The sequence below is a fragment of the Chlorella variabilis genome, assembly GCF_000147415.1.
Source record: "Chlorella variabilis unplaced genomic scaffold CHLNCscaffold_7, whole genome shotgun sequence".
Classification (NCBI taxonomy): domain Eukaryota; kingdom Viridiplantae; phylum Chlorophyta; class Trebouxiophyceae; order Chlorellales; family Chlorellaceae; genus Chlorella; species Chlorella variabilis.
The window spans coordinates 1372898-1393127 of NW_005435081.1; the positions used below are offsets into that span (position 1 = coordinate 1372898).

General features: G+C 66.5%; 5 protein-coding genes across 5 annotated transcripts; 3 read left to right on the plus strand and 2 right to left on the minus strand.

Moving 5' to 3' along the window:
* Positions 1–4165: 4165 nt before the first annotated feature.
* On the minus strand, positions 4166–6906 carry CHLNCDRAFT_22067 (hypothetical protein; the record flags this gene model as incomplete). The annotated part of the gene is made up of 8 exons (XM_005848894.1): positions 4166–4368; positions 4547–4691; positions 4870–4973; positions 5182–5293; positions 5657–5790; positions 5970–6133; positions 6363–6507; positions 6684–6906. 8 exons carry the CDS (start codon positions 6904–6906, stop codon positions 4166–4168), a joined length of 1230 nt encoding a protein of 409 aa, XP_005848956.1.
* A 767-nt stretch (positions 6907–7673) lies between these two features.
* CHLNCDRAFT_144464 (hypothetical protein) lies at positions 7674–9394 on the plus strand (the record flags this gene model as incomplete). The annotated part of the gene is made up of 6 exons (XM_005848688.1): positions 7674–7793; positions 7925–8033; positions 8172–8231; positions 8439–8501; positions 8672–8827; positions 9024–9394. The coding sequence occupies 6 exons, from the start codon at positions 7674–7676 to the stop codon at positions 9392–9394; spliced, it is 879 nt and encodes a 292-aa protein (XP_005848750.1).
* A 1201-nt stretch (positions 9395–10595) lies between these two features.
* CHLNCDRAFT_144465 (hypothetical protein) lies at positions 10596–12115 on the plus strand (the record flags this gene model as incomplete). Its single annotated transcript, XM_005848689.1, has 4 exons — positions 10596–10668; positions 10806–11007; positions 11193–11425; positions 11592–12115. 4 exons carry the CDS (start codon positions 10596–10598, stop codon positions 12113–12115), a joined length of 1032 nt encoding a protein of 343 aa, XP_005848751.1.
* A 198-nt stretch (positions 12116–12313) lies between these two features.
* CHLNCDRAFT_144466 (hypothetical protein) lies at positions 12314–13917 on the minus strand (the record flags this gene model as incomplete). The annotated part of the gene is made up of 7 exons (XM_005848895.1): positions 12314–12433; positions 12658–12737; positions 12856–13027; positions 13177–13288; positions 13439–13561; positions 13655–13744; positions 13853–13917. 7 exons carry the CDS (start codon positions 13915–13917, stop codon positions 12314–12316), a joined length of 762 nt encoding a protein of 253 aa, XP_005848957.1.
* A 360-nt stretch (positions 13918–14277) lies between these two features.
* Positions 14278–17915, plus strand: CHLNCDRAFT_144467 (expressed protein; the record flags this gene model as incomplete). The annotated part of the gene is made up of 12 exons (XM_005848690.1): positions 14278–14357; positions 14459–14604; positions 14788–14899; positions 15101–15235; positions 15412–15579; positions 15801–15884; positions 16109–16236; positions 16412–16586; positions 16821–16944; positions 17170–17299; positions 17533–17606; positions 17793–17915. The coding sequence occupies 12 exons, from the start codon at positions 14278–14280 to the stop codon at positions 17913–17915; spliced, it is 1479 nt and encodes a 492-aa protein (XP_005848752.1).
* Positions 17916–20230: the final 2315 nt, after the last annotated feature.

Genomic DNA, 20230 nt, shown 5'->3' on the forward strand with positions numbered 1-20230 from the left:
GCGCAAGGCTACGCCGCAAGGTTATGGTCACGGCGCAAGGCTACGCACCGCACCCAAAGTCGGCGCCCGGCAGGCCGTTGGCGCGAAACAGGCAGCCCTGGATGAGGATGCCGCAGACGTCGGCCAGGGCCACCCCCAGGCTGTCCGCCAGCGAGGCGGCGGCCAGCGAGAACTCCCGGTACTGCGAGGGTACCTCGCGGGAGATGAGGGTGAAGGCATTCACGTACACCGCGCCGCCCAGCAGGCCTGCGGGGGGCCGGGGACCGGGCGGGGCCGAGGAGGTGGGAGGGACGCGTGACAGGGGAGGCTGGCGCAGGCTGGATGCCAACCCGGCGGCGACCACAGCGCGGCGCAGCGCGGCGGTACATCAGAACCCGTACCACAGCACAGCACAGCACAGCACAGCACAGGCACCGCCCCCCACCCACCAGTGACGAAGCAGGGCAGGAGGAGGAGGTAGTCGTACCAGAAGTGCACTACCGCGTCCGCCAAGAAGAAAGCCAGCCAGCCCACCTGCATCAACGGCATGGCCCACAGCATGTGCAGGCTGGCCTGCAGGGCCGGGGTTTCGAGGGAGGAGGATGGCGAGGCGGGCAGGGTGAGGCGGGGTAAGGCCCATCGCGCAAATCGGGAGACGCAAGGAGCAGGGCTGGTGGGCTGCCGCGTGAAATGTTCCAGGAGGGCACCGACCCCACCACCTGCCCCTGCAACCACCTGCCCTTGCAGCCAACCTGCCCCTGCAGCCGCCTGCCCCTGCCCCAACCCCACCTGGTAGATCATGCCCGACGACCGCGACAGGAAGACGCCGACCTGGTAGGTCCAATTGGAGTAGACGTAGAAGCGGTGGCGCGCCGGGGCGGATGTGACGGGGAAGCCTGCGCGCAGGCGGGCGCAGCGCGGGCCGTTGGATCGGCGGGGACGCGGCTCGGCGGCAGGCGCGGCTGGGGGCCGAGGGTGGGGCAAGGCGCGGCCAGGCGCACGTGGGCAGCAGATGCGTGCCGCCACCACCACCACCACCATCCGCTCCCAAAGCGCAGCTCCCTCCGCCCGACCCCGCCCCACCTATGGCCGTCCAGGTGCCGCTCTGCATGGCATACTCTGCAAAGTATACCAGCATCAGCGGGACCATGTAGGGCCAGAGCACGGCTGCAGCGGGGGCAGTGGGTGGGCGGGGCACGGCAGCCACAGGGAGGCAGGCGGGTGAGGAAGGCGGCAGCCTCGGGCAGAGGGGCCAAGATCCAGGGTGCCAGCACAGCCTGAGTCCTTCGCCGCATTAGTTCCTTGCCGCATGCTCCTCTGCGGATGTGCAGACTGTAAGCACAGACAGCTAGCTGGGTTCGCGAGGCAGGCAGGGCGGGTGCAGGCGCGCACCCGTGCGGTGCGCCCGCTCCCTCCACGTCATGCGCCCCGCCCGCGACGGCTTGCCCGCCTCGAGCTCCACCTGCCGCCGCCGCTGCTGCCGCTGCTGCTGCTGCTGCTGCTGCGGTGCAGGCTGCTGCGGGCCTGCCTCCGGGGAGGCGTGCAGCAGCTGCTGCTCCTCGTCTGCCTGCCCCTCCTGCTCCCCCGCCACCGCCGCCGCCTCCACCACGGGCTGCGGGTGCGCCTCGACCGCGGCGTCGCTGTCGTGGCGCGTCAGCTGCTGCGCTCGGAGCTCTGGCGGATCCAGCAGCAGGTGGTAGACAGCCAGCCAGGCGGCGGTGGTGGCGTTGGCCGCCAGAAGCGTGGCGGTGAAGCTGAGGCCGCCTGCAGGCCAGGGCAGGGAGGCGTCACAGACGGAAGGCAGCTACAGAAGCTGCTAGCATACGGCGAGCAGGCCCCCAAACCCCAGCCTACAGCTCCTCACAACCTGTACACGGCCCGGAGGCGTTCTCAGTGCAGCGCAGGCACTTGGACCAGCAGGCCGCCCTCACCCAGCAGGTGCAGCACGGCCACCCAGGCGTAGCCAAACACCCCGGCAAAGCCGGTGCCGGAGCTCCACATCGTGATGGCCGGCCGGCCGCTGCCATGCAGGGCAGGGCAAGGCAGGGCAGGGCCAGGCAGGCAGCGTCGGCCAGTGGCAGGGCAGGTGGTTTGGGCAGGACAGGACACCGGTTGTTCAGCAGGCTACCATGGCAGCACGGCAGGCAGTATTATCGTGGCAGTACCATCACATCGGCACCTGTAGTAGCTGGTCATGGCCAGGCAGGACGCCTCCCCCAGCCCGCCCTGCAGCGACGCAAACACCACGCCCAGCAGCTGCCAGCCGCGGCTCGGCGACAGCGCCACTGCAGGAGGGCGGGAGGGAGGAGGGAGGGATGGGGCAGGCATGCATGAAGGTGCAGGCGTGGAGCCGCCTAGGCACGCGCCGGGTCTGCCTGTGCGCAGCCGCGCTCGCCTGCCGATGCCCGCTGCCCCGCAGCCTGCCACCTGCTCCACTCCGCTGCCGTGTGGCCCACCTGTGGTGTAGCTGGCAGCCATGAGCAGAGCCACCGCATGGATGCGGGTGGTGTATCGGACCAGATGGAACCAGTAGGGCGCGCTGCAGCACAGGGTGGGGCAGGCTGTTCGGGGCGTGGCATGGTCTGCATGTGGAGCGCTGGGCGGGTGCCGGGGCCCGCTGGGCTGCCGTCGCACCGCCTTGCCTGGCCTTGCACAGCAGCGAGGGCGCCACGGCGCACAAGTAGACGAGCCCCACCGCTGCGGCGCTGATCTCGTTGGCACCAGCGATCATGATCACATAGGCTGCAGCGGCACGGGCGAAGACGGTCGGCGGCGTCGGCGGCTGCAAGACCGCCGGCGGCAGACTGGCGGCGGCGTTGGACGATGCCAGCGGTCAGCGGCCGTCGCCCTCTTGCTCACCGCTGTTGTTGAGCAGGCCCAGCAGCCACCAGCCCGCCAGGTTTCGAGTGGACTCCCCCCTCAGCGCCATCGCCCGGCCCTCAATCTCCATCACGCATGGGCGTGCCCCTGGAACATGCCGATCGTTGGAGCCGCCAACTTGCTCAAATGCGCCCATGCAAGGCGCTTTCTTTTCGTGTCGGGAACCCACGCGATCCCGCCAAACCCGCCCATTTTGCGCCCTGTCTCCGCTGCTGTCTTGCTCTGCACACCCTCGACGGCTGTAAGAATGATCGCTACCAGCGCGCTGAGCTTCCGTATCGCCACTCCGGTGCAGCACAGGCCCTCTGCTCGGCGGGCTCCACGCAGGGCGCAGCTGGCGACCCCTAGGGCCTTCTTGCAGCCGGCCCAGCTCATCAGCCAGATCGCAGAGGCAGCGCCGGGAACGGTGGACGCGCCCGTCGGCGCCGTCGTGATCGGTGCGCCGACGACGTCGCTCTCCCCACCATCAGAAAACAGATCCGGCTTGCTCAAGTTGCTGTAAGCTCCTCCCTCGGTGCAGGTGCCATCGTAGTGACTGCGCTGTCGTTCGCGGTGTCTGCGGGCCTGAAGCCGGGTGCGCAAGGCCGCCGCTCGCCTGGCCACCGCCGCCGCCGCAATCGCTGCCGCTGCCTGCACTGCAGTGCGCAGCGTGCCATGCCCATGCCTCTTACCCATGTACCTCCTCCTGCTCTGGCGTGTGGCGCGGCGTGCAGGCTCCGATGCCGCTGCCCAGATGCAGAAGCGGGATGCCAAGAAGTTCAACAAGGTGGGGAGGGGTGGCGTGTGGGGTGGTGGCGGTGAGAGAGAGAGAGAGAGAGTGTGTGTGTGTGTGTGTGTGTGTGTGAAGGTCGGATGGCGCAGGGGAGAAGTGGCGGTTGGAACCCGGGACTGCATGTACTGCCATGGTCCGCAGCACACCTTGCCGCCTCGTCCACGGTGATTCTGCCCCTCCCTCCCGCCAGTATGACAAGTGACGCTCCGAGCCTGCATCGGCACGCCGCAGCCAGCAAGCTGTGCTGTGGAGCCAGCCCATGACACATACCACCCTTCCGTACCTCATCCTCATGTAATAATGATACCTCGTGGTCCCGCTCACCGCTCGTGGTCCCGCTCACCACATGCAACTGCAAGGAGCTGCGAGGGTGCTGCGGCAGCGGCAGCAGAGAAGCCTGGGCAGGGCAGTCTAACAGCAGTGCTCACACATGGTACATAGTGATGTGAAAGTGTGTTTTGGTGCATGAAAGAACAAGGTGGAAATGAACGCTTGGCAAGCGGCAGCAGCGCGGAGCTGGGACACGCGGCTTGCTCACGCTTTGGCCGCCGCCGCCGGCTTGCTGCTGCCACCGCGTCCAGCGGCGCCCTGCTGCTGCGTGTGGTCGGCGCCCACCGCCTCTGCCACGCTGGCATAGCCGTCCCGCTCCAACAGCGCCGCCAGCTCCCGCTTCACGCGGGGCACCAGCTTGGGGCCCTCGAAGGCAAAGGCCGAGTAGAGCTCCACCAGCGAGGCGCCTGCAGAGTGTCAAGGCAAAGTTGATGGTTGTATAGCGGTGTGGAGTGTGGTTGCTGTGTGGAAGGAGGGCAGTGCCTGCCCACATCCTCCCCTCCCTAGCCTATTCTCCTGCCCTCCCCGGCTTGTACATCTCCCCTCCTTCCTTCCCGGTTTCTCCCGAAACACAGCCGCCCCCACCTGCCCTGATCTTGGCGTAGGCATCCTCGCCGCTGCTCACGCCGCCCACACCGATGATGGGCAGCTTGCCGCCGGTCAGGGTATACATGTCTCGCAGCACGCGGGTGGACATATCAAACAGCGGCCGCCCGCTCAGGCCACCCGCCTGTTTAGAAGCAGGGGCCAGGGCCAGGGGGAGGGGGGGGAGGGGGTGAGGCAAGCAGGCGGCAGGTCGGCGCGAGTCGGTGGAGGGCAGTGGGGCTGGCAGGATGGCATCTGCTGACGCCGTGAAGAGGCCGCCAGCCTGCGACCGCGGCAAACAACCTTGAGCACAACAGGCGCACCTCCTTGCCGGTGGCGTGCTCCCCAATGGGCCCCGGCCGCGTGATGGTGGTGTTGCTGACTATCAGGCCGTCCACGCCCTGCTGCAGCGCCACCGCCGCTATGTCTGCGGGGACAGGAAGGGAGGCAGGAAAGCAGAGGAGATGGGGTGATGCGGGTGGGAGGGTCCGCGCGAGCGGGCCGCGGCACTAGCGGTATTGAGCAACCTCCAAAGGCTGCCACTGTTGCGTCTGGTAAGGCTTCAGCGCCGTTTCCCACCCGCCATGCATTCCTCATCATCCTGAACTTACTTACAGCCCACACGCCCCACCCACCTGCCATGTCGGCCTCTGTGAGGTCTGGAGCTATCTTGACCAGCAGCGGCGGCGGGCCCGCCTCCATCCAACTCATGCTGTCGGAAGCAGGCCACCGCATGCTGTCCCGTGTCTGTGGCACGCAGGGCAGGCACACGCAAGAAGGGCAGCATTGGCAGGCAGAGATGTGGTGGCAGGAGCAGCAGCGTGTCGCGGGCGGCTGGGGCCATGGCACAGCGCGCCGAGCACAGCCCAAATGTGGGCGCAGAAACCGTGAGGGCCCAACCAGCCCACCTGCTTCACGCTGCAAATTAGTGCCTCCAGCTCTTGCCGCCCCTGCAGCGCACGCAGGCCTGCAGCAGGGGGACACACACACACAGCGGCTCGGTGCCCAGACCAGGACTGCAGGCTGTTGTCGCAATGAAAGCGGCATGCGCCCACGCGCCACAGTCAGCAGCCTAACATCAGCGCCTGGAATCGGCGCCCACTGCTAGACGCATGCAGGTATCAGCAGCAGTATCAGCAGCATGGTTCCTGGCTGCCTGCACGTGCCTGGCGTGTTGGGAGAGGAGATGTTAATCACTAGATAGTCGGCAAAAGGGCCCAGCTTGGTCACACCCACGCGGTAGTCTGCAGGGGTGCGGCAGGGCAGGCAGGGCGAGGATGACTGAAACGATCCAGAAAAACGAGAGGGAGTCAGCAACCTGGAGGGAAAGCATCTCATCAACCCATGCCACCTGCCCTCGCCAGCCCTCTCTCACACCACCACCGCCACCACTGCACACCCACACCCACAGCCGCGCTCCCACCTGCCGCCGCATCCTCGCTCGTCTTGTTCTTGCCCAGGTTGACTCCAACCAGCCCCGCAGGGAACCTGCCGCCGGCCGTCTTCTGGTTTGCGCGCAGGCCCAGCAACCGCAACATCACTGCATCCAGCCCCTCGCTATTGAATCCGTAGCGGTTGATGACGGCGCTGCAGCAGCACAGGAGGCGGGGCACAGGGCAGGTCACGGGCGGCCAGGGCAGCCAGTCGCAGCAGCACCCAGGCTCCAAGCTTGCTGCACATGGCAGGGACGGCGTCAATTGCAAGCCTCCCATCCTCTGCCCAGCCACTCTTGCTGCCCCCAAGTGCGACACGCCACCCACACATACACTCGCCCACCACCGCCACGCGCACACATACACACCGCAGGCCCACGCACCCATGCTCGGTGATGCGGAAGGCGCGCGGCTTGGGGTTGCCCGGCTGCGGCAGCGGCGTCACGCTGCCAATCTCCACAAAGCCAAACCCCAGCCCCAGCATTGCCTCCACCACCTCCGCGTCCTTGTCAAACCCGGCCGCCACGCCTGGGGCGGGGCAGGCAGGGAGCGAGGCGGAGGGAAGTTAGGGAGGCAGGGAGGCAGGCAGGCAGGGCAGCGGGGATGTGGGATGCGTGCCAACCAGCGCGGCAGGAGGCAAGCAGAGAGGCAGGCCGCACCCTGCCTATCCAACAGTAGCACTGCATCCCGGCGCGGAGGATCACCTAGCGGGTTGGGGAACTGGCGGCCCCAGACTGTGGTGCGGAGCGAGGGCGGGTCGGGCCGCGTCTCTCGGGGGAACAGGCCCAGCTTGGCCGCCAGGATGCCGAACCTGTGGGAGCTCTCCGCATCCAGCAGGCGCACCAGGGGACCTGCGGCAGAAGGGAGGGATGGGGCTGGGCCCCGTGGCTGTGACCGCCTGCCTTTCAGGCAGGCGGATGGCCGCATGCAAGGCGGTTGCCACCAAGGCGGGTAAGTGGCACAGAGGCGGCGGCCGAGGGCGCACCTGTGGCGCTGGCCAGGTCAAACTCCAGCTGCTTCAGGTCCTTGCGGTATACTGCCACCGTGGCGGCGGTGGCGCCAGCCGCCATGTACCCCGCCCTGCGCTGCAGGCAGGAAGGGGCGGCGGCGCGATCAGGCGTGGCGGTGGGTGGCCACATCGCACAGCGGGGGAGCCTCCCGCGACATGGGGTTGCAGCAGGAGTCACCCGAAGGTGTGGAGTGGGCCAAGCGGGGCCGGGGACCCTGTGACTTGCCAGCAAGGTGCGAAGGATTGACATCGTGCAGCGCTGCGCCCTTGAACCCTGTCTCAAGGGCGCCCAGATCGCTCAGATCGCAGGCGACGATGCATGCATGCGGAGTTTCAATCGGCAGGGCGCCAGGAACTTCGAGGCCAACGTGGAGGTTTGCGTTTCCAAGCTGGATGACCTCCATCGGCGCCAACAGCAGCCGATCGTGATCGACTTTGACAGCTTGCTCACAGCTTGTGTCAGGCCTGGCAGCCTCCCCCATTCCGTCCCATCACCCCTGTTGCCTGCCGCCAAGCGCTGGGCCAGCCTGGTGCAGCTCCCTGCGCTGTCTGAAGAGTCTGATCAGGCACAGCAGCTGACCCCGCCTCCTCGCCCAGCGCCCAGGGCCCGCCGCCCCGCCGCCTCCACTGCCGCCCTGCGGCTGCCCGCCCGCACCTCTGTACCGGTGCCAGCCGCCTCGCGGCCATGTCCTTCCCGCTTCATGCTGCCGCCCGCAATGGGGACCTGACGGCGCTGACCGCCCAGATCGGGGAGGGAGCCAACCTGGAGCTGCGTGACCCGCAGGCAAGCTGCTGGAGCTGTTGGGTTGGCGGCACCGTGCCGACCCCCAAACCGTGTACACTGTTCCCTGTACTGCCTGATCCGTTCTCACCATGTGCTTGGAATGAGCACTGAGCACATCGTGACGCCGCGCGCTGCTGCCCTGGCTGCTGCAGCGCCGCACCGCGCTGCACCTGGCGGCCTGGGCGGGGCACGTGGATTGCGTCAAGGCGCTGCTGGCGGCGGGAGCGCAGGCCACCGCCGTCGCCCAAGACGACATGAACGGTGCGCCGGAAAGCGCCGGCAAGGAGGCAGCGCAGCAAGTTGAATACGGTGGAGTGGGCAGCTTGGTACAGTGGATTGGTTGGCGGCTCAGGTTACGGGCTCAGGCTGACCCGCCCTGCTGTGCTCCCCTGCGTGCAGCCCTGCACTTTGCCGCCGTCAAGGGCCAGACCGACGTCATCCGCTGGCTGCTCAACTCGGGTGCGGCTGCGGTGGCGGGAGCCCCACGTTGCCGCTCCGCCTCCTGCCGCGCCTTCTGCCCACGGCTGCCTGCTTGTGTGGACGGTGCAATGCACGCACCACCTGTCCACGTTTCCCGATTTCCCCTTTTTCTCCAGCGCTTGCCCTCGTCACATGTCCCTCCTGCCCCCTCCTCACCTCCATCCTGCCGACCCTGCCTGCCCACAGGCCTCAAAGTGAACGCCAAGATGCGCAACGGCAGCAACGCGCTGATGATGGCGGCCAAGCAAGGTGCGTGTGTGTGGAGGCTACGGGGCCTGAAACTGCTGCCAGGAGGTCAACGCCTCCTCATCTGGCCTGTGAGCTCCTCAGATGCTGCTCGGGCACTGCTTCCCTGCGCGCTGGCTGCACCTGTGCATCTGACCGCCACGCCTGCGGCCGCTGCCTCCGCACACCCCCAGGCCACACAGACGCTGTGGAGCTGCTGCTGGAGCGCAAGGCCGACCCGTCTGCCACCGACAAGCGCGGCCAGACAGCCGCCGACCTGTGCAAGGTCGAGGCGCTGAAGGAGCTGCTGCTAGCGGCGCAAGCCCAGCGCGACGACTCCACCGCCGGCAGTGAGTGGGCTGCGCGGCGGGAGATGCGGCGCATTTCGCTGCAGGGCGTGGTGCTGCCGTCGCGGCCGGCCGCTGCTGCACCTGGTTTGCTGTCTCTGTGGTGCGCGGCTCGCTGCTGGCCTGCCAGCTGAGCTCAGCTGGAGTTCCGCGCCCATGTTCTGAGTGCTGCTGTGCTCTTTGCTGGCCTTGACCGCAGATGCGGTGGATGCCGCCAAGCAGCAGAAGAAGCAGCGCAACGTGCGGCGGGCGAGGGAGGAGGGCCATCAGGGCGACAGGAGCGGCGGCCAGCAGCAGGCGGACCCCGCCGCGCCGCCGCCAGCAGCGCAGGAGCAGGAGGAGGAGGAGGAGGCACCTGCGCCGGTGATCGGCGCTGAGCTGCCCCCAGAAGTGGCGGCACGCCTGGCCCGGCAGCAGCAGGAGGAGACGGTTGCGGCAGGGCAACAAGAGCAGCAGGACGGCGACGGCGGCGGCGCTGCGGTAGCAGACGCTGCAGCCGCGCCGCCGGCAGCCAAGAAGCCGCGGGTGGCGCTTGACTACGAAGAGGAGAACTTTGAGGAGGAGGACTGATCCAGCAAGGGTGCCGTTGAGGACCTAGCACCAGCGCCCTTAGCACCCTGGTACCCATAGCACCCTGGCACCGAGCGTGATGCGGGCTCCCCCTCTGCTCCAGTTGCACAATGTGAATGTGCCATATGCTGTTGTCCTTGCCACTTGAAATTACAAAGGTTGCTCTACTGTAAGCATGCGTTGGCGATTCAAAAACAGCAGTGGCGGCGGCCTGTGCTGTGCCTGCTGGACTCCCGCCAGCTACCCTGCTGCTGTTCCATCGTTGGCCAGTTTGCGTTCCCCTTCCTGCTCCGTCACCAAACACCATGAATCACCACAGGCCGCACGCTCGCAGACCGTCGATGCGTTCTCGGGGCTGCCTGCTCGCGGCTGTGGGCGTGGGGTTGCTGCTCGTGTTGCTGGCTGCCAACAACTCCAACGAAGGCGCACCCCACCTGCGTGCAGCCCAGCCAGCCAGGCGAGTTGGCCTGCCTCGACCTGCGAGGCTGAAGAGCACCGCAGACCTGCAATCCGTGTGCCCCTGTGCAGGATGACTGGAGCAGGAGAGTTGAGCAACGCCGGCGACCTGAGCATTGGAGCGGCAGCGGCGGAGCGGGCCGACAGCACAACGCTGCCTGGCGGCGGCGACATCAATCACGGGCAGCAGGCAGCCAGCATCAGGAAGGCAGCACATGTCGAAGAGCCCAGCCAGCCCGTAACAGTCCAGCCTGCTACGCCAGCGCGGCAGACAGCCAGCGCAGCCACGCCATACGCCAACTCCCAACCCCCGTCCACGCCGGCGCCCCCATCGCCAGCGCAGACGCAGGCTGCCGCGCAGCCAGCCCAGAGCTTTGATGCTGTCAGGCCATCGCTGCTGCATCGGCAGCACAGCAGCACTGCACCACACGCTGCCGCCCAGCCCACACCACCACAGCCGCCTGCGACGCCGCCGCCGGCAGCAAAGACAGACGCCACCCAGCCTCGCCAAAGCTTCGATCCCGTCAGGCCGGCCCTGTTGAGGCGCCACCGCGCGCGGGCAGCCTCCGTGGCTGCCAGCAGCAGCCCACTGGCTACCCTGATTGCCGAGGGCGCTGGCCCGGCACCGCTCCCGCCGCTGGCCGGGTCCCAGCCCGCGCAGCTGCCGGTGCCTGGGGCAGCAGCCACTGCGGAGGCAGCAGCAGCCGGTGCGGGCACCAGCTTGCGGGAGGACAAGTTCACTCTGATGGCGCTGACCCACCCGCAGCGCATGCCCTCCCTCAAGGTCTATGTGGCGCACTACCGCAACTGCAGCCAGGGTGAGGCCGGACCGCACCAGCAGCCAGGGCATAGTGCAGTCCTATGTGCAACACAGCTACTCACCAGGCCAGCCAATGACACTACATCTTCCTAGATATGTGATGTTTCCTGCCCCGCTGCATCTGCGCCCGTGCAGTGGAAGAGATTGTGCTGGTGTGGAGCGGCGGGGCGGCCCCCGACGCCGACGCCGAGTTCCCTGCGCACGCCGGCGGCGTGCCGGCGGCGGTGCCCGTGCGCGTGCGGCAGGAGGCCAGCAACAGCCTGAACAACCGCTTCAGGCCCGACCCGCTGCTGCGCACGAGGGCGGTGCTGCAGCTGGACGACGATGTGATCCTCAGGTGCGGCGCGGCCCACCAGCTTCTTGAGATCAGCAGTACCGTTAGCTCCTGGTACTGGGACGGGTACAGGAGCTGCTCCTTCACTGCTGGGGATGTACCTGCCTGCCCGCGGCTGCCGCTGTGCCTGCCTGCCTGCCTGCGCCTGCCTGAGCTCCCACCCCTGCCTGGTTGCCTGCTCCCCGCAGGTGCGAGGACCTGGCGCGCGGCTTTGCGGCCTGGCGCCGCCACCCCGACCGGCTGGTGGGCTTCTTCCCGCGGGAGGTGCGGCTGCCCCCCGGCGGTACACCGCAGTACATCCCCGACGTGTTTAACGCCTCCCAGAGCGGCACCCGGACCTACAATGTGCTGTTGACGAAAGGTGCATTCCAGGACGCCCAGCACGCCTACCCTGCGTACTGGAGCGAGGCATACGCCGCAGGTGGGCTTGGCAGAACTGGTAGCGGCAGGAGCGGGTGGCCGCCGGGCACGGGGCAAGGCCCGTTGGGGAAAGACCCCTGCACAACTCAGCCTGCAAATGTAGGGTGCATGCTTCTCTTATCCAGAAGCTGAGCAGCACCGCCCCGTACTGCGGTACCACACTGCAGGCCGGGCCCTGGTGGACGAGCTGTTCAACTGCGAGGACATCCTCATGAACTTTGTGGTGGCGGCAGAAGCCCAGCGGGCACAGCAGCCGCCCTCTGCTGCCGCCACCGCCGCCGCCCTCAACCAAGTGGCGACTGGGCGCACGGCCCAGCCTGCACTCTGGCAGGCCGCACTCAACAACCGCCTGCGCGCGGCCTTTGGCGCTGGCGGTGACCCAGGTGCCAGCGGCGGCAGCCAGGCCTCTCCGGTGCTGCTGTATGTCAACCCGCGCTGCTTCTTGGAGACGGGCTTTCTGTCTGGCGCCGGCATCAGCTCGGAGCCCAAGCACCTGGACACGCGGGCGGCCTGTGCCCAGCGCTTTGCCGCCATGCTGGGCTCCGGCCTGCCGCGTGCCCAAGCCCTGGGGATGACAGAGCGCAACCCAGAGGAGCAGTGGGCGCAGGAGGGCAAGGTGTGGAGCACCGCGGCGGGCAACGCCACAGCCGAGGCCAAGCTGAGCTCGCTGTGCGCCTGGGGCGGCTACTGACGATGCCTGCGCCAGCCCAGTCGTCCTAGCTATCTGCGTGTCTCTGTTTCTATGCCTATCACACGTTGTTATGCTGTTTTCCACTACCCTTGTTCACATTGTTGACTCGGCCACCATCTGATCTGTGAGCTCAGGAGGGTATCAACGGCGCTGCGCCGGCACGGGCCCCGGATCAGCCAGCAGCAGCGGCAGTCCAAGCTAGGTCCTCCTGCCAATGACGTGGTCGAATATGACTGCCTGCTCGTACTCCTCCGTCTGCACCTCGATACGTGTGGTGTAGTCTCCAGGGGAAGGGGCGGCGGGGTCGACGATGATGACCTGGCGGCGGGGTGGGGGTGGGAGGAAAGCGCGGCAGGGCAGTGGGGTCGTGTGGCGGCAGCAGGCGCGGTGCCTGGGCTAGCAGGTGGTGGGCAAAGCATGCACACGATGCAGGTTCAAATGAGAGGGAGACAGAGAAGTGCAGTACAGGCATGGCATGCGGAATGTTCCACAACCACCACTGGCGGCGGCGGCCTGGCGTCAGACGTGGGCAAAGCAGGCACCTTGCGGTCTCGCCGGTTCTTGAACGACAGCCCCGTCTCTGGGTCCGCCACAACCTGCACACTCAACACCACGCGGCAGGCTGCGTCAGCTCTAGGGCAGCATGCGCCGCCAGATGTGCCACGCCCTCTGCTGCTGGCAGCGCCCAGCCGCGCCATGCAGCCAGGCGGGTAGGCGGGAGCCCAGGCGGTATGACGCACGGCTTGCCTCGAAGTTGGCGCTGCTGCACGAGTCGAGGCGGTTGGAGGTCCAGTTGAGGCAGGAGAGGTCTGTGGGCTGCGGCAGCAAGCGCGCCTCCAGCCCAAACGCCGCCACCATGCCCGCCTCGTCGCCCGCCAGGCGCTGCCCCAGGTCGATGTACCCGCTCACCTCCTGCGTAAGCGACGGCATGCCAGGTCAGCACGGAGGCCGCCAGCGAGCCGATAATGCCGCTGCCACAGTGTAGGGCTCGCGGCCAGCCAGCACCAGAGCCCAGCCGCGGCGGTGCAGGAAGCAGCCCGGCGAGCTGGCACCCGCCTCACCTGCCCCCGCGTGTTCCTGTCCCGCAGGAACACAATTGTGGCCAGCATGCCGCGCCGCACAGGCAGCTCGCGCTCCGCCAGCGCTTGCAGCAGGGGGTGCCGGGACAGGTCCCTGCACCAGCCCTCGGCGCGGCAGCGGGTTGCACACGGCATGAGCACGGCAGATGCTGTGAATCTGTGCAGTGCCCCTGCCGGTGCTGTTGCTGCCGAGAGAGTCCCTTTGAGGCTGCCGTGGATGCCATGCACTGGGAACTCTGCTCACCTGCCCGCGCTGAGCAGGCGCTTGGGCTGCGGGTTGGCCAGCGCCTCGCGGTGTGCAGCAAGGGCCGCCTTGCTGGCCTCAAACTCCTCCCGCCGCAGCACCTCGCCGCCGCCGTGCATGTACCTGCAGTGGGGAGTTGACTGCAGGTCGCGATGCCACTCGCTCTAATGCATAAGCAGTGAAAACTACTTGAGTGTGGCCGGGGTTGTGTCTCACCCGAGCTCCACCACCCGCCGCGCGGTCGCCGCATCGGGCAGATATGTCAAGTCTGCTTGCGTGATAAACGAGGAGAGGTATTCCTCGTAGCTGCGCTCAATGGGGGAGGAGGCATGTTGAGCGTTGACGGCGCCAGGTGGGAGCGGCGGCGGCAACGGCAGCATATGCATCCGCGGGGCGCCAGGTGCACTCACCCACCTGGAGAACTTATCCACGACCTCAGCATTGGCCAGCAGCACTTCTGAGCTTGCGGGCCTGCTCATGTCGAGCTCTCGGAGATGGTCAGCGCCCCCGGCAGCCTAGCACCAAGGTCCGCTATCGCTGCGCGTGTACAGACATGGGCTGCATCCAGTGTGAATGCGCAATTCCCGCGAGCTGCAATTCAACGCTGTCACCACTTTCTTTTGCGTTCGGTGAAGAGCATCTCAACCGCCTTCGCGGCAATTGCATGATCGGGTGCTTGATTTCCTGCAGGCATGGCTTGGGCAGCGGCTGTGCAGTGCCACCTTTTTGCGCGCCCACCGCAGAGGCACTGTCCCGGCCCTGCAGCAGCATTCCGATTAGCTGCAAAGGGTCTGGTGTCCCGTGGCAGACTCCCAGCAGCGACCCACCAACTTGCCAGAATGGTGCAGGCAGCCGGGGTGGCTGGGGCGCCCTCTGGGCCAGCGGAACACTTCCAGGGGCTGCGGGGGTTCGACGACAGGTGCACCGCGGCCCACCGCCTCCCACCTCCGGCGCTCGCCGCCGCCACCGCCAGCAGGTGCCTGCGCCCGCGAACCACTTCGCCCTGCCCTGCCCCCGCAGGAACGCCCCCAGCTTTGCCTGCGCAATCATGGGCGACCTGCACCTGGAGCCTGGCCATGCCATGGCGCAGTTTGAGGAGGCGCGGCGGCAGCTCATCACCGCCATCAACGAGCCGGGCGTGGCGGCACCCCGCGTCGTGCAGCTGGGTGCGGCAGGCTCACCTCCACATTGTGGATCGGCTCTGAGGCCCTCTGGTGCCGTTATTGATGACTTTGCTGAGCACCTAGCTGTCTGCTGCTTTGCGATCACTGCTCCACCACCCTCTCTGTTTGTGCATGCTATCACACCTCCTCCCCTCCCAACCTCCGCACACCCGCCGCTTCCTGCAGGCGACCTGGGCGGCTACAAGTTCCGCCCCGGCAGCCGCGACTGCTTCCAGCGCGGCCTCGAGTACCTGGCGGGCTTTGGGGCGCCCACCACGCTTGTGCTGGGCAACCACGAGTGAGCAGGCGGTGTGGTGGTGGTGGCGCCAGCAGGGCATCTGAGCCTGCAGAGATGGGCTGCGTGCTTGGCGAGTTTGCTGGCGAGCGTGCTTGGCAGGGCCCCGGCTGGGGCAGTTTCCCTGGCGGCAGCTGGCATGTGCCGCTTCCCAAAGCCCCCATTTCCGACGCTCCTTTGCCAGAGCCTGCCCTGCCCCTGCAGCCTGGAGGGAGACGAGTTTGAGACGGATGAGGAGAACCTGGCGGCCTGGCACGAGACCTTCTGCCAGAAGCACTTCTGGGCCGCCGATGTGGGGCCTGCAACCTTCATCGGCCTGTCCACAGTGCGCTTCCGCAGGTGGGGGCTGTGGGTGGGAGGCGGCTGCGGAGGCAGCATCATGTTTCCGGGCGGCGGCCTTGCGTGCGCGGCCTGCAGGGCGCCCGCTCGCCTCCCTGCCGCCTCCCCGCCAGGGCTGCCCACTTTGCCGGGCACCTACTGCCTGCCGCGCACACCCCTTCCACCCTCCCCCGCAGCAACCCCTGGAGCGTGCACGAGGTGCATGTGGATGAGGAGCAGCGCGCTTTCTTTCGGGAGCGGCTGGCGGCGGCGGCGGCGGCTGGGCGGCCTGTTGTGGTGTTCACGCACGCACCCATCCTGGGCAGCGGCCTCAAGGTGGTCCAGACGGTGCACGTCAAAAACAGGTGTGTGTGTGTGTGTGTGTGTCTGTGTGTGTGTTGGCGCTGTAAAGGCACACACCTCGGCGGCGGGGTGGAGGGGCACCGGTGCAGCAGTCGGTGGCTGCCTGGCAGCAGGAGTGCCAGGCCGCCAGGCAGCCGCACGCTGCCAGCTACGCCTCGCACTCCTGCTGCTGTGTGAAGCGCGCTCATGCAGCATCCTGTATCCTGCTTCCGCCTGGCTGCAGGTGTGCATGGCTGAACCACAGCAGCAACCCGCACGAATTCATAGACCTGGTGCACCAGCACCCCAACATACGCCTCTGGTTCAGGTGCGCGCAGGGGCTGGTGGTGCTCCGAGAGCACAAGGTGCATGGCGCTCAAGGCCGGGGCAGCGTGTGCAGCAGGCAGGAGGGGCTGGTTCCCGGTCATCTGTGCATGCAGGCACCAGGGCTGCCAAACACCATGCCTGAACCTTGCAGCACCCCGCCTCCTCCCTCTCTGATCGTATCTGCCCCTGCTGTTGCTCCCCGGCCCGCTGCCTGCCTGCCTGCAGCGGCCACTTCCACCTCAGCCACAACTATGCAGACAGCATCTCGGTTGTGGGCGGTACCGCCTTTGTGCTGACGGGGGTGATTGGGGAGTGCAACCGCGACGGCTTCCGCCACAGCCGCCTGCTCAAGGGTGCGGGGGCCGCGGTGATGCCTTGCTTTTGGTGGGCCGACTCGGCAGCGGCAGCGTGTCGGGCTGCCCGCGCCCTGTCTGCTGCTGGTTTGGCGTGCCGGCCACCGCACTGCGCCGTCCGCCGCCTGCGCTATCGCCAGCCCCGCTGCTGTGTGTACCGCCGGAGGTACTGCAGGTACCGCAGAAGGGTACGAGCTGTACACGATGGACCACGACACGGGAGCACTGCGCCTCGACCTGGCCCACCGCTGGGACGACCCGTCTGCCCCGCACCCGCTGCTCCCAGAGGAGGAGCTGATTTGCGACCCCTCGGCGGGCTGGCTGTGCAGCCAGGTGGAGTGCTCCGTGGAGTGAGTGTGGCCACTGGCTGCGGCTGCTGTCGCCGCTGCTGCTGCTGCTGCTGCTGCCGATGATGATGATGATGTGCTGTCATGGCTGCCGCTGCTGCTGTTGGGTGGCTGCAGCTGCAGCTGATGAGTCTTGGTGGCCGCAGAGGTGCTGCTGCTGTCTGCCAGCCATACTTTGCTTGGAGGCTCTGCTGTGGGGTGCTGCTGACCTGGCGCTGTGCCGCCCCGCTCCTGCAGCGACAGCCAGCTGTCGTCGGCCATCGACCTCCCCCCCGCCGTGACCTGGCTCAATGCGGGGCCCGGCTGCATGCTGGCGGTGCAGGCGAGCGCCTCGCTGCCCTCAGGGCTCGCCGACCTCACTGTGGCTGCCGTTGACATGCTTCTCCCTGCGAGTTCTGTTGCCCTGCTCATTCCTCGCTGCTCCCTGGTGCCGAGCTGGTCGCGCAAGCCTGCTTCATCCTCCTCGTTCCCCTGCCTCCCTGCCTGCCTCCCTCCCTCCCTCCCTCCCTCCCTTCGTCCTTCTCTCCCTGATCGCTCCCTGCTCCCTCCCCCCACCACCCTTGCCCCCTCCTCCTGTGCCGCGCAGGACGAGATCATCGTCGAGTACGACACCCGCTGCATGTCGCCCATCGGCCTTGTGTCCATGGACCTGCCAGACGACTGCTCCGTGGGGCTGGTGGATGCGCAGGGGCGGGCCGTGGATGCGGTGCACACGGGTGAGTGGGCGGGCCGGGCTCACGGGGGTAGCGGGTGTTGGTCGCTCAGGCAGACCTTGGGTGGCTCGCCTGCCAGGCCCGCTAGTTGTGGTGGGATGCGGGCAGGAGTGTGCAGGGTAGGAGTGGGAGAGCCGCGGATGGCCCGGCGCCAGTGTGATGCGCCTGCCAGATCTGCCTCTCTGGCGTGCCAGGTAGCTTGTTTCCAGCGGGCCTGCTGCTGGTTTCTGCTGCAGACGGCTCTGCGGCGGTTGCGGTGGAGATCCACAAGGAGGATGGGGAGCTGCACCAGCGCATCAAGCGCAACCAGGTGCGCAGTGGAAAGCAGGGAAGGAAACTGCTGCTTCGGCGGGCACCATTGGCGGTGGTGGCAGGGAGGCAGCGGTGCCGGCAGCGGCGCGGGAGGGGACAGAAGCGGGAAGCTGGCCCTTCATGGCAACAGGCGCCGTGTGTTGTGCTGTGCATGCTGAGCTGCAATGCCTGTGGGGCCCTGCAGGCGGGCGGCTTCTTCCAAATCTACCAACACAACAAGTGGAACGCCAAGAAGAAGAAGCAGGCCGAAGAGGCGGCCGCCCGGCAGGCCCAGCAGCAGCAGGAGGACGCTCTTGCGGCGCGGTGAGGCATCTTCTCTGTCATGGTCACCACTTCTTCTGCCTCTCCCCTGCCCCATTATTCTCCTGACTTGCAGCACTCCCGCTTCCGATGCATACTTTCTCTGGCCCTGCACTTCCATACCATACTGAAGCTCGCACTGCACCTGGTTGTGATGCTGTTACCATTACAAACTGCTTGCTGAGAAACACTCGCTGGTAATACTCAACAAAAAGAAAGACAGCGGTGCTTCAAAACAGTCACTTAAGTTTGACAGCTGCTACTCGTGCAAATTTGCAGCCCTTGGCGCTGCTGCAGAGTGGCCAGTTCAGGAGGGACGGCATCCAGACATTTCCATGCATTCAGCTTGACAAGATGCGGCAGAGGAAGCAGACGGTGCCAGCCGCCTGCAATCGGGTTCCTGCTGATGTGTAATTGTGTCAGGCATGTCATACGTGACACCTGCTCTGGCAGCTCCGTCAAGTGCATACTAGTCAGGTCCAAATGCCGCAGCTGGCAAAGGGATCCCAAGTGCTGCCAGCCTCCCACAAACCTCTGCTCCCAAAGAGGGTTGCTGCATATGTCCAACCTTGTGAGGCCTGTCAAATGGGACAACTGCTGCGGCACCTCGGTCACGTCGCACCTCTCCAGGTGCAGCTCCTGCAGCTGGTGGAGGTGGCGCAAATGATGCAAGCCGCCAGGCAGGCCAGGGTTGCCCGAAATAGAAATGTGGCGCAGAGCGGTCAACCGAGCCAGCAAAGGTGGCAGCTGGTCTAGCTTGCAGTGCTCCATAATTAGATGACGCAGGCGGGCCATGAGCTCCAGGTGCTGCCAGCCGCCCTGCAGTTTGGAGGTACCGATGTTGCAAATTTTCAGCTTGGTCATAGCTGTGAGCTGCGCCATCACCGCGGGGAGTTGTGCCCCGGGAGACAGTGCTAATTCCTCCAGCTGCAGCAGGGGCGCCAAGTGCTGCCAATTGCCCTGGTTTAGTCCAATGTCCAACTTGCGCAGTTTCGTGAGGAGCGACAGGGAAGGTAGCAGGCGGGTCCCATGGCATCCGCCAATTTCAAGCTCCTCCAGCTGAGTTAGGCCCGCGAGGTGCTGACTGCCACTCCATAGTGGGCCGAGGCCTATGACAAGTGTCTGCAGAGCTGTAAGCCGTGATAGGGCAACTGGAATCTGGGGCAGCTGACAAATTCGCAGCTGGACCTTCTGCGGCTGCAACACCGGCAGCACGTGCTGCCAGCCGGGGGATGGGGACCACTGGTAATGCCCGTGGACATGAAGTTTAGCTGCACCGCACATGAGGCCCGCGCTAGGAGGGAATCAGGCACAGGAGTCACTGTTGCCATGCAGATCCATTACTCGCGACAGGGACGGCAGGAGTGCCAGGGGCCCAGCTCACCCTGCCGCTTCTGCGCCCAATCCGCCAGGAAGGCTGCCACTCTCAGGTCCTCTGGCAGGCGGCGCAGCACAACGATGGGAAACCAGCCCAGCGAGGCATGGCGCAGGTAGGCGCACGTGGCGCCCAGGCTCTTCCTGCAGGTGGGCAGGCAGGCGGGAAAGCGGGCAGCTGGCAGGTTGGATGGTAAAACCCCCGCATTGCAGCACAGTGAAAGGCGCCCTTACCTGTCTTTCAAGCTCAATTGGTCAGCGATGAGCGCCAGCACATCGTGTGGGGCTTCCAGAACTGGGGCGAGCGCATTGTGCTGCAGGTAAGGAAGGGTGTGGTTGCTAGGGCTAGGGAGACCAGTCAGCGATGGATTGGGTGAGGAATTTCTGCTGCTGCTGCTGCTGCAGAGCGGTTAACCCCACGCCTCAGCGCTTTGGGGAACATCCATCTGACTGTAGGCAAGGCACACACCTGGGAGGCATGCATGCTGCCACCAGCGGCCACGTGACGCGTGCCTCCCCCATCATCCAGGCCCAGCTGTGCCAGCTGTAACATGGATATGAGGAATAAGGAGGCACAAGCCCGGCGAGTCAGCACAGCGAGGCATGCAGGTCCACTCGCAGGCCGCAAGTTCTTCTTTCTTGCTTCTTGGTGCTCCACAGCCGCCACGTCCCCACTCCTACACAGGCTCACCTTCACCCGCTTGGCGGCGCTGGTGGCAAGGTAGGCGTCCATGAGCCGGCAGTATTCGTCAGTCTCGTTGGCATGCACCAGTTCATCCCTCATCTCCACCACCACGCCCTGCAGAGGATGAGGGAGAAAGGGGGGATTGGAATGAGCGGTGTATCTGCAGCTTCTGCATCCGTACGACAGCACGCCAAAGCCAGGAAGGCTGCGCCGGCCCCAGCCCACCAGGCGTCTCAAGAACCAGCTGATCACTTCCACAGCAT